The sequence below is a fragment of the Lissotriton vulgaris genome, chromosome 6, assembly GCF_964263255.1.
Source record: "Lissotriton vulgaris chromosome 6, aLisVul1.2, whole genome shotgun sequence".
Lineage (NCBI taxonomy): Eukaryota > Metazoa > Chordata > Amphibia > Caudata > Salamandridae > Lissotriton > Lissotriton vulgaris.
The window spans coordinates 1,169,718,561-1,169,730,793 of NC_141694.1; the positions used below are offsets into that span (position 1 = coordinate 1,169,718,561).

The following is a 12,233-nucleotide window of genomic DNA, read 5'->3' on the forward strand; positions in this document are numbered from 1 at the left end:
GCCCGGCTTGCTTGAATCCTGATGGTGCAGTGAGAAAGGGACTCATGTCTGAGTATACCCTGCCACACCTTTAGTGGCCAAAAACGATTCAGAAAAGGGGGTGGTGATGAAGGATGTATGACGTTACAACGCATACTTTTACCAAGCATACCAATACAACGCGGTATTTACAACGAATACCGTTACAACGCATAGCGCTTAGAGGTGCTGGATAGTGGTAAGTATAATTTTATATTCCAACTCCAGTCCCCGTGGACACTAGGGAAGGTGTTGGATATAAAATTATACTTATTCCCTATCCTAGAGCGCCCCCCAGCGCAATGCGTTGTAATGGTATGCGTGGTAATGCCTGCGTTGTAATGGTAGTGCGTTGTAAAAACTTCGTTGTAACAGTTGTATACCGGTGATGAACAGAGTGTCTGAATTAAGCAGACCACTCTTACCCAGTCCAAAGATCAGGGCTTGATCCATCACCGTTATTTATCTCACTGCACCATCCCAGCTCAGAACCTGGCTATATGCAAATCAGTCTGTCCCTGGCCCAGTGCATCATGGGAACAGGGCAGACTAAACTACCAAGCCAATTCTTCACCAGAAAGGAGACAAGCTACCGAGGACCGGTTTCTGGCATTTCAGCCGTCTTCGGCCCGGCTTGCTTGAATCCTGATGGTGCAGTGAGAAAGGGACTCATGTCTGAGTATACCCTGCCACACCTATAGTGGCCAAAAACGATTCAGAAAAGGGGGTGTTGATGAACAGAGTGTCTGAATTAAGCAGACCACTCTTACCCAGTCCAAAGATCAGGGCTTGATCCATCACCGTTATTTATCTCACTGCACCATCCCAGCTCAGAACCTGGCTATATGCAAATCAGTCTGTCCCTGGCCCAGTGCATCATGGGAACAGGGCAGACTAAACTACCAAGCCAATTCTTCACCAGAAAGGAGACAAGCTACCGGGGACCGGTTTCTGGCATTTCAGCCGTCTTCGGCCCGGCTTGCTTGAATCCTGATGGTGCAGTGAGAAAGGGACTCATGTCTGAGTATACCCTGCCTCACCTATAGTGGCCAAAAAAGATTCAGAAAAGGGGGTGGTGATGAACAGAGTGTCTGAATTAAGCAGACCACTCTTACCCAGTCCAAAGATCAGGGCTTGATCCATCACCGTTATTTATCTCACTGCACCATCCCAGCTCAGAACCTGGCTATATGCAAATCAGTCTGTCCCTGGCCCAGTGCATCATGGGAACAGGGCAGACTAAACTACCAAGCAAATTCTTTACCAGAAAGGGGACAAGCTACCGGGGACCGGTTTCTGGCATTTCAGTTGTCTTCGGCCCGGCTTGCTTGAATCCTGATGGTGCAGTGAGAAAGGGACTCATGTCTGAGTATACACTGCCACACCTATAGTGCCCAAAAACTCTGTCCATCACCACCCCTTGTTGTTAAAAATTTTGTCCACCATAAGCGTGGAAGGGTATACTCAGCTGTGAGTCCCTTGCTCATTGCACCATCAGGATTCAAGCAAGCCGGGCCAACGATGGCTGAAATGCCAGAAACCGGTCCCCGGAAGCTTGTTTCCTTCCCAGTGTAAGAATTGGCTTGGTAGTTTGGTTTGCCCTGTTCCCATCATGCACTGGGACAGGAACAGACTAATTTGCATATAGCCAGGTTCTGAGCTGGGATGGTGCAGTGAGCTAAAAAACGGTGTTGGATCTAGCCCTGATCTCTTGACTGGGTGAGAGTATTCTGCTTAATTCAGAAACTCTGTCCATCACCACCCCTTGTTGTTAAATATTTTGTCCACCATAAGCGTGGAAGGGTATACTCAGATGTGAGTCCCTTGCTCATTGCACCATCAGGATTCAAGCAAGCCGGGCCGACGACGGCTGAAATGCCAGAAACCGGTCCCCGGAAGCTTGTTTCCTTCCCAGTGTAAGAATTGGCTTGGTAGTTTGGTTTGCCCTGTTCCCATCATGCACTGGGACAGGAACAGACTAATTTGCATATAGCCAGGTTCTGAGCTGGGATGGTGCAGTGAGCTAAAAAACGGTGTTGGATCTAGCCCTGATCTCTTGACTGGGTGAGAGTATTCTGCTTAATTCAGAAACCTGTCCATCACCACCCCTTGTTGTTAAATATTTTGTCCACCATAAGCGTGGAAGGTTATACTCAGATGTGAGTCCCTTGCTCATTGCACCATCAGGATTCAAGCAAGCCGGGCCGACGACAGCTGAAATGCTAGAAACCGGTCCCCAGAAGCTTGTTTCCTTTCCAGTGTAAGTATTGGCTTGGTAGTTTGGTTTGCCCTGTTCCCATCATGCACTGGGACAGGAACAGACTAATTTGCATATAGCCAGGTTCTGAGCTGGGATGGTGCAGTGAGCTAAAAAACGGTGTTGGATCTAGCCCTGATCTCTTGACTGGGTGAGAGTATTCTGCTTAATTCAGAAACTCTGTCCATCACCACCCCTTGTTGTTAAATATTTTGTCCACCATAAGCGTGGAAGGGTATACTCAGATGTGAGTCCCTTGCTCATTGCACCATCAGGATTCAAGCAAGCAGGGCCGACGACGGCTGAAATGCCAGAAACCGGTCCCCGGAAGCTTGTTTCCTTCCCAGTGTAAGAATTGGCTTGGTAGTTTGGTTTGCCCTGTTCCCATCATGCACTGGGACAGGAACAGACTAATTTGCATATAGCCAGGTTCTGAGCTGGGATGGTGCAGTGAGCTAAAAAACGGTGTTGGATCTAGCCCTGATCTCTTGACTGGGTGAGAGTATTCTGCTTAATTCAGAAACTCTGTCCATCACCACCCCTTGTTGTTGAATTAATCTCAGACACTGGTAATTACAGAAGCTGTATTCCAGAACATAGTTATTTTGCACACCAAGTGTCCTCAGTTTGGACCCAACCAAAATTAAGTCAATCTTGACCCTGCTCCAATGGGAACAGTCTTACCGAACTGCCAGGCCAGTTCCTCCCTAAGCTGGAACATAAGCAACCTTGGACCAGTTTCACCCTTGTTTGGGCTCATTAGCCAGGTGTAACTTGGTTCCAGGGACACAGTGTGCAAGGGACCCACATCTGGTCATCCCATCCCACTTTAGGGCGACACACTAAAGAATACAAAAAAGTGATGGGTGACACTTAAGTGTACAAAAAAGGGATGGATTGAATGCTTGAATTTTATCACAGCCACAGGTAATTACTCAGGCCTCATTTCAGTCCATCGTTATTTTGCACAACATGCCACCTCAGTTTAGACCCAGCCATATGCAAATCAGTCTTCACCCTGCTCAAATGAGAAAAGTCCAACCCTGGGCAGCCAGGCCTTCCTTAGTTAGGGCTCGTTGCCATGTATAGCTTGGTTCCAGTGACACAGTGCGCAGAGAGCCCACTTCTAGAATATGTATATGAAAAAAGTGGTGCTCATTCCAGGCCATCGCTATTTTGGACCCAGCCATATGCAAATCAGTCTTCACCCTGCTGTAATGGGAACAGTCCATCCCAAATGTGCCAGGCCAGGTCATCCCTGAACAGAAACACAAGCAACCTGTTACCGGTTTTGCCCTAGTTAGGGCTCATCAGCCAGGCAAAACTTTATGCCAGTGACTTACCTGTTCCACTTAGGGAGGCAAACTAAATTATACAAAAATGTGATGGATGGAAAGCTTAAATGAATGTCAGTCATTGGTAATTACTCATGTCGCATTCCAGGCCATTATTATTTTGCACACCATGCACCTCCGTTTTGACACAGCAATATGCGAATCAGTCTGGACCGTGCTCCAATGGGAACAGTTCAGCCCAAAATGCCAGGCCAGGAAACAAGCAACACCCAAGTAAGAGCCCCAATTAGGGTGAAACCAGTCTTGGTTTTTGCTTGTGGTCCAGTTCAGGGAGTGGCCTGGCAGTTCGGGCTAGACTGTTCCTGTTGGAGCAGGGTCAAAACTGGTTTGCACATGGCTGGGTCCTAACTGAGGTGGCATTGTGGGTGAGAAATTATGGACTGGAGTGTGACTAGAGCGATTCCCAGTGGCTGAGATAATTTCAAGCATTCTACACATCACCTTGTTGTTCTTGTAGTTACCACCCCAAGTAGGATAGATATGCCCAGACATAGGTATCATGCTCACTGTGCCACTGAAAACAAGCCTCATCCGACTGAATGGCCCCAGCCAGAGTGAAACTGTCCTTGGGCTCCTTGTGGTCTGGTTCAGGAAGGACCTGGCTTAGCAGTCTGTGGTGGACTGGTCACATTGGAGAAGGCTCAAGACCGATTTCTATATAGCTGGGTCCAAACTGAAGCGGCATGGTGGGTGAAAACGATGCGCTAGAATGCTGCCCCCAGCAACTGCCAGTAGCTGAGATTTATTTAAGCATTACATCCATCACCTGGTAGTTGTTTTTTTTTTTAATTATTTAGTGACATCCCTGCCTCACTGCCTACACTGTTGTGTACAAAAAAGTTGGAAACCCAATACACCCTTGGAGGCTTGGGCGAGAGTTGCCTGCAAGGGATTTTATTTGAATAGAAAAAAATTCTACTTAGACAGTACTACAGATCTAGAACCTTTTGATTCTGTAGACTTCCATGTCTCTGTCACAGATTTCTCGTATAAGATGTCAAGAAATGTTTACATTAAATGTTTACATTAAATCTTTCATTGCATTTAATTTTTGTTACTGCCTACACAGCATTCTCCCTGTCGGCCTCTATTCCATTGTGTATGCTGCTTTCCTCATGCCTATTCTCATCTACCTAATGTGTTGCTTTGCCTATATTTCTGCACAAGTGTATAAAATGTTTTCTAGAGCATTCTTAGCAGAATCTTTGAATAATGTTTCATAAACTGCAGGTCAATTGTAGATTAATAGTATTTTCTTAATCCTTTTGTTAACAGGTCCTCTCATAGTCACAACCGTCTTTTCGTTAAGAGCTAAAGAAAATGAAGCTTTGTGCCCCATGAGTAGCGAAGACTCACAGAGAAGGCACAGCGTCGACTGCTCTCCAAGTGAGTGACCACTCTCAAATTTGTATTCATTTTGACCTGAAAGTAAGGTTTAGAAAATTCTTCCTCAAAGCCACTCTTTCAACAAACAAGCATTTACAATGCAACGGTCTCGCCTTTGCCAAAGTTAGAGCTATTGGCATTGTAAATGACAAAATGTTTATTTATGTGTTGGTTTTGAAAACAGATAAATAAATGGCTTTGTCATTTATAATGTCAATACCTTAATCTCGCTCAAACGCGAGACCTATTGCATTTGCACCCACAGAGAGCCCCCCCCCCACACACACACACACAGAGCCACACACACAGAGTCCGAAACGCACACACAGAGAGACCCACACACACAAGTCAAGAATTAGTGATTTGTAAGTTAATAATGAGAACCTGTAAACCGGTGTTACCGTGGTAGCGCAGGTTGAACTGTCCAAGGCTTCTTGGTGGGGAGGTAGATGCAAAGTTTACACAGGCAACAGACTAAAAAAAAACATTCAGCAACCCCAATAAACGATTGTCCAGTAAAATACTTGCTTTTATGAAAAAAATATATGTATGGACATAAAGTGAAGTATGGCTGGGGGCGACAGAGAGCCTGACGGAATATGGCTGCGCCTTAGTGCTGCTCTGCCGGTCAAGGTATAACAATCCGTCAAATATCCTGCTTACATTGCCACCATCCAGTGGAACAAAGATAATGACTGGGCTGCACTAGTACAGAGGAACGTTTTGCTAAGACTTGAGTTACTCTCCGAGCCAGTTATGCATTATTATTGGCAGCCACATTTATTCCTCAAGATGGCGGCTCCTGTGGGACAGTAGCAGACGTCAAATGTTGTGCAACTACGAGATCGGCTGAGGGCTTGATGGAGCTGCTTTCCTGTGGCCTGCTGTCGGATGAAAAGGGTACCCTTGCATCGCCTCATCCCTTGAAGAGGCACGATAAGGTGCCGCTGTTGGGTTGAACTCGCTCTGCTGATCCGTGCGGTTGACGGGTAATGCTGTGCGGCGCGGGGCTGTCCTCTATCTCACACATCCTTGAGAGCCGGCCGCACAGCTCGAGTGCCCTGAAGTTGCAGATGTGAACGCGCATCCCTTATCAAACAGTCCCCCAATTAGAATATATAAACACACTGAAAGCCAAATACACGTTGAGGAAAGACGTAAGAATACAGTGCATACAAGTTTAAGAAATATAATAAAGCGTCCACGGAAACTCTAAATATAAACAGGATGTCCCAGAATCACGTAGCAAGAAACGCGACTCAAATTCCGCGTATCATTTTACTGCGTGGTAACAAACTCACACCGTGCAGGTTGAACTGTGCTGATAAACTCACAAAGCCTCTGGGTCTTCAACCCCCTCTTATTTTACACACTTGTAAATTCCTGGCCTCTAACTGCATAGTATTACCAAAGCACAACTGAAACTTTATTACAAAACATGGCAAGCAGAGAAGTTAAGGCGAATATAGCATTTAGGCAACCTTTCAAGTTGAATGTTTTAGAATGCATTGACACCTTGCTTCTAAAAGACTACCAAGTAGCCGCCATCCAAACTGGAATGGTGTGCAACGTCCCAACAGTTACTACCTGTGGTTCAATCGGAGCCTGCGCTGCCAGAATAAAGAGAATTGTTGCCTGATCGGTATCAGCAGTAGGAGATGGAAATGTGGCTTTATTGCGGTTGCACGTATGGGTGAAGTTTGAAGAGCAATCTGGAATGTTTGTACCTGAGTTTAAAAAAGTATAAGACGGACTATCCCTGTGTATGCCGTTGCCCTCTGATAGGCGGTGGCACTGGTCCCGGTGTTACGGAGCAGGATGCCCGCCACTGCCATACTACATTGTGGTGTTGCAGCGTCACTATTAACTGAGCGGTCCCGCTGAAGATCAGTCATCAGGGACAACTGGGTGGCTGTGGACAGGAACGGGGACCGCTGCTGCGGGAGCTGTGGTATCCGGATACATGTGTAGCGCCTTTCGACCGGCTCTGTGGGGGCGCCTGATACACCATACCGAGAGGAGCCGATGGTGCTACCGCTGCTATTGACATTTGCCTAGAACGACATGGTCATACGCTTGCGGTCTTGATTTTTAGTGCCAATCCACTGGATTTATTTAACCTTCACTCTGCCACAACTATTGCTGCTGGTGGGCGTGGAATCATTGTTGCTGCATTGCAGGACCGTGTATGCAATAATTTACAGTGTCAGCCTTTACCAGATTGCCCGCCTACTATCTTATTCTTCAGGCTGTGGTGAGTCGCAACATTGGTAATAGCGCATAGACAATTGCACAGTGGTCATTTATCTGCAGTGTTTCATCACCAGTGTGAGCGCCGGTGCGGATGACCTGCTCTGCTCTTCTGGCTCCAGGAGTGGTGCTTCCGCGACACACTCACGAACGGCGGACACCATGGGCAAAACGCCCAGGAGTTTGTAGAGTCCCCGCCAGGCCGCCGCGCTGCCTGCGACGACCCGGAAGCTGTTGGGCAGCCAGCCAATCGCAGCGCGGCCCCAATGTGGTGAGAGAGCCCCGCAAAGCGCTACCGCCGCCCGAGAGCCAGAACCGCCGCCGAGCACCGCCAGAACAGGTGAGTGTGTTGAGGGAGAGGAGGGGTGAGTGGGGGTGGGGTGTACGCGTCTGTGTCTGTTGGAGTGTGTCTGTGCGTGCGTGCGTCTGTCTGCGCGTGTGTCTGTTTAAGGAGGGGGGCGTGTGTGTATGTGTGTATGCAGTGTGTGTATGTGCGCATGCGTGCGTGAGCCTTTCTTTAAGGGGGGGTGCGTGTGTGTGTATGCAGTGTGTGTATGTGCGCATGCGTGCGGGAGCCTTTCTGTGCATGGGATTATGAGGCACGGCGACGTGCGCGCTCACGAGCTACAATCTCCGGCAGGAGAAGCTCGTGAGAGTCTGCTGTCCTCATTCCCCTGAAAGTGATTGCATAAGTTGTCTCGCCCTAGACGCAAAAGCTTCGCTTTTGCTTCGTCTAGGCGAGACCTAAAAACACGTACAGATGCACAGATCCTAACCAGAAAACATGCAAATACCATGCACATTTTGTCTACTTTTTAATCAGTCATGGAGAAGAATGCTAGGGAAAGGTCTCGCCTACCTACCCCTTTTGACAATCGAAGCTACGCTGTTTATATTAGTCCATGTAAAGAGATTAAGAATTGGGAAATATGTGTGTTGTAGTTGGGTTTCATTAATAAAATACATTGAGAAGTACTTCTCCAGGATTGTATAGCATTAAGTCACTCTTTCCATGGACTACAGATGGCCAACTGCTTTTCAAGAAAACACGAGAAATAGCATGGGGGATGTAGTTTGTACATACCAATCTTTAAGGTGTACTTGAAAATATATTTCACTCCCATACACGCACTAGTATCCCAAGTTATACAGCGCCTGTTATTGTTCAGTTTATCATATGTATTTATCGGTACATAAATCACTGAGCTAAATCATGCAATACCTGTTCAAAACCACTACCCTAATCCATGAATTAGTTAGATCTACAACTGGTAGAACAATCATTTGCAATGCAATAGGTCTCGCATTTGCGAGAGTTTGAGTTATTGGCATTGTAAATGACAATACCTTTTATTTATGTGTGTTTGAAAACCTGAAATCAGTGCGTAAATAAGCACTTTGTACTTGTAGTCCTTGCTTAGGACAAGCAATTCTGGCAGCAAACGAGGTGCAGTTACTGCCAGCCTTGGTTCTCGTAAGCAACGACTATAAGTATAAAAATGGGTGTTTACGACAGCTTGCAAGTTTTTAAAACACATACATAAAAGGCATTGTTATTTTCAATGCCAATAGCTCAAACTCTCACAAATGCGAGACCTATTGCATCACTCTGGTCAATCTCGCACAGCAGCAACATTCTTCCCACGCACACCACATTGGAATGCAACCCTCTTCCAAGCAAGCACTCCTCTGAGCTGCAGTGTACAATCGATTTACCAGGAAAAGGAATGAAGCGCCATGTAAAAGCAATTATAATGCAGTACAATACAATAAAGACACTAGTGGAGTTGAACTGGCCACTCTCTAGTAGCCAGGGTCACTGGAATTATGCACCAGGAGAAGGCCCAATTATGCAGCAAGATTGAGTAAATTATGTGGCAAGAAAAGGCGCATTATGCGGCATAATGCAGTACATTTTGAAGCAGTATTACTTCATTACCGTTTTTAAACTTGGTAAAACTGTATTGCATTGGTTGTACCTTATTAGCACCAGTTTAACACCCAAATATAGCCATAAGCAATAGAAAGGCGATGAGTCCAACTTTGCACTCTTCCACCACGGCAATACGTTGCTACATTTTTTGTCATTTTTGAACCGTTTGAGCTAGAAACACATTTTTTGTTAAAATCTGCAGATTCTGCGGCAGATCATGGATGATGTGAAAAGTCCGGCAAATCTAGAACTATGCGAAAATTACTCCAGCCCTACAATAGCATAATTATCGTGGCCTTGCTAGTAGTACATAATTGAAATGACTCACTGAATAGCTGCCAACCAGAGCCGGCATCTGCTTCAGAGAGTGCCCGGGGCAAAGCAAACCTTGGCTTCCCCACCAGTCTTCTTTTTAATATTGAAAATTTGGGAGGAGTAGGAGAAAAGCAAGGGGGGTAAAATTAAGGAGCTCCATGAAAAGAAAAACAAAAAGAGACAATGATGGAAGCAGTTTTCAGTAAAAGAGTTTAAACTCTTTGGACCTGGGCTATAGGAAGAACGCTGCAGGACGCTCCAGCGACCCTCTAGAGCTTGGTGCCTTGGCTGTGGGCCCAGCTCACACATGCTAAAGGCCAGCCCTGCTGCCACCAGACCCAATAAATGGAATATGTCTTCTTGAAAAATCCGGACTTTACAACGACTAGTACATTGTATCCCGGGATTGTAGGTCTCTAATATATATATATATATATATATATATATATATATATATATATGAAGAGATACCTTGATGTAGGTAGAATCCCTAGGGGGCTGCGTATTATGATAGCTCCCAGTTATGAGGCGCCAAACCCCCTGATGATGGCAGAATGGGGTGAGTGTAACCTCGATTTGTCAAGAAGACTGGTACAAATACTGTTGAAGTACGCTGAAATTGATAGGGCAGAGTTGCAAACTAAAATTGAAGCCCTAGAGGAGAGAATCAGACAGCAGGAAGGTGAGTCCCGGCTGGGACAGAATATGAGGGAAGAAATGACAAACAGATTGGCGAAAGAGGAAGAAAAAAAAAAAGGTGCGCAAAGCGTATAAATTCAATAGAGACCGTGTCGACTATGCTAATGGTAAAATCTTTACTTTTGCTCGGCGCTACGACTCATTAAGGGCAGCCACATCAAATAAGCGCATGCAGTGGGAAAACAGAACAAACAAACAGCGTGTAGAATTATCCTCAATGTCAGAGTTAAGCTCGGCACCCGAAAGTGAATCGGAGAATGAAGGTGCCATAATAAATATGGAGCATGGAATTAAACTCACATTGGGGGAAGAATTGGACATTTTAAAGCAGGGAAGGAGGGACACTTTACTACCACACAACCAAGGAATGGTCACAAACTAAATCCCAAAGGAGACGGGGGAGACGCTAGGCCCGCAGGAAATGGAGTGCCCAAGAAGCGGGGCCGGGGTCGAGCCAAAGGAAAATAGCCAATTCCATTGAAGAACAGCAATGCTCTGACAGTGCATTAGAAAAACAGGAGGCAAATACTATTGTGAATTTGGCTAACATCAATCTGACAGTAGCAGAAACACAGCTACTCTCCCTTGGACTATCCTTCTGCCCAGAGTCCAACTTCCAGTACACCAGAACAAGGGCTGATGTATATCAATTCATACACAAACTTAAACTCAAAAAGTTTTATTTACAAAGTCCTTCCATTGATCCAATATCCTTAACTACTTTAACACCGGTGAGTCTTCGGGGCTGGTGGTCTCGGACATTCATTTATATGTTATGTTATGTTATAAAGTTTTTGTATAGCGCCTATCACCGCCGGTCTCTAAGTGCTTAAACAGAAAGAACATAACATACTGTCACCCCGAAACCCTCTGCCATCTCTGATTAGGCCGGAAGTATTGCCTTTTTAAATAGGTACGTCTTCAGTTTCTTCCTGAAGGAAAGTAGCTGTGAATCTTCCTTCTGACTGGCCGGTAGCTCATTCCAAAGTTGCGGAAGAATCACAGAGAAGGCTCTGCCTCCTTTAGTTTTTAGTTTAAAGCTGGGTTGAGTCAGATTGGAGGCCTGACCTGAGCGCAAAGTTCTGCCGGGAACATACCTCCTCAGGCGCTGCTTAATGTACTCTGGGGCTTTACCAAAGAGTGCCTTATGGGCCACACAGAGACATTTGAACTGAACCCTGAGCTTCACAGGCAGCCAGTGCAGCTTCCAAAGGAGTGGGGTTGCATGTGAATTTCTCGGTAGAGAAAAAATCAGTCTAGCTGCGTCGTTCTGCACGACCTGCAGCTTCCTCAGCAACTTCTGTGGCAAACCAAGATACAGAGGGTTGCCATAGTCTAGCCTCGAGATGACTGTAGCAGAGACGATGGTTTGTAGGGTGGAGGCTGAAAGAATAGGGGTCAGCTTGCAGATCAAGATCTGTGACAGTTAGCAAATGGAGAACAATCAAATAGCCAAGACACCACGTCACTGTGTGGACAGAGTAGGCCTGAAACGCTATTTAAAATGAAATCCAAGTTTGTCCCCCTAGCAGCAGTTGATGGATTGGATTCTTTCAGTGACCATGTATTGGGACAGATCAAGAAATTAACACCCGCAACAAATAGATCCAAAAGAATATACACCAACAGTGAAAGAAAATATAATCAACTGATCTTAAAATTGCAAAAGGAAGATGTGGTAATACGAACCTCTGATAAGGGTGGAAATATTGTCCTCTGGCCCACAAAAGACTATTTAAAGGAAGTATACAGTCAGTTAAATGATGTTCACTGTTATAGAAAAAGTACTCCACTTAAATGCAAGAGGACTCAGGACTCCCTGTTTAAGAATCTGTTGGCTTGGAAGAGTTAGGGACTTTTGAGTTAGGAGGAATATAAATGTATTAAGAAAGAACATCCATTGGTGCCATATATTTATTTTATACCAAAAGTCCACATAAGCATGAATGCAACGCCAGGCAGGCCAATCATTGCAACGTGTGATGGGCCACTAGAAAACCTTTCCAGCTACATTGATTAT

The 12,233-nt window shown here is 45.7% G+C and overlaps 1 protein-coding gene across 3 annotated transcripts in view; it reads left to right on the forward strand.

Moving 5' to 3' along the window:
- The window catches only part of LOC147708585 (zinc finger protein 212-like), a 152,011-nt gene that overhangs the window by 34,902 nt on the left and 104,876 nt on the right, over positions 1–12,233 (forward strand). For all 3 annotated transcript variants that reach the window (XM_086927259.1, XM_086927260.1, XM_086927261.1), the window contains exon 4: positions 4,906–5,016. In XM_086927259.1, coding sequence (XP_086783385.1) covers positions 4,906–5,016 — 111 coding nt within the window. The remainder of the gene's footprint in view (positions 1–4,905; positions 5,017–12,233) is intronic.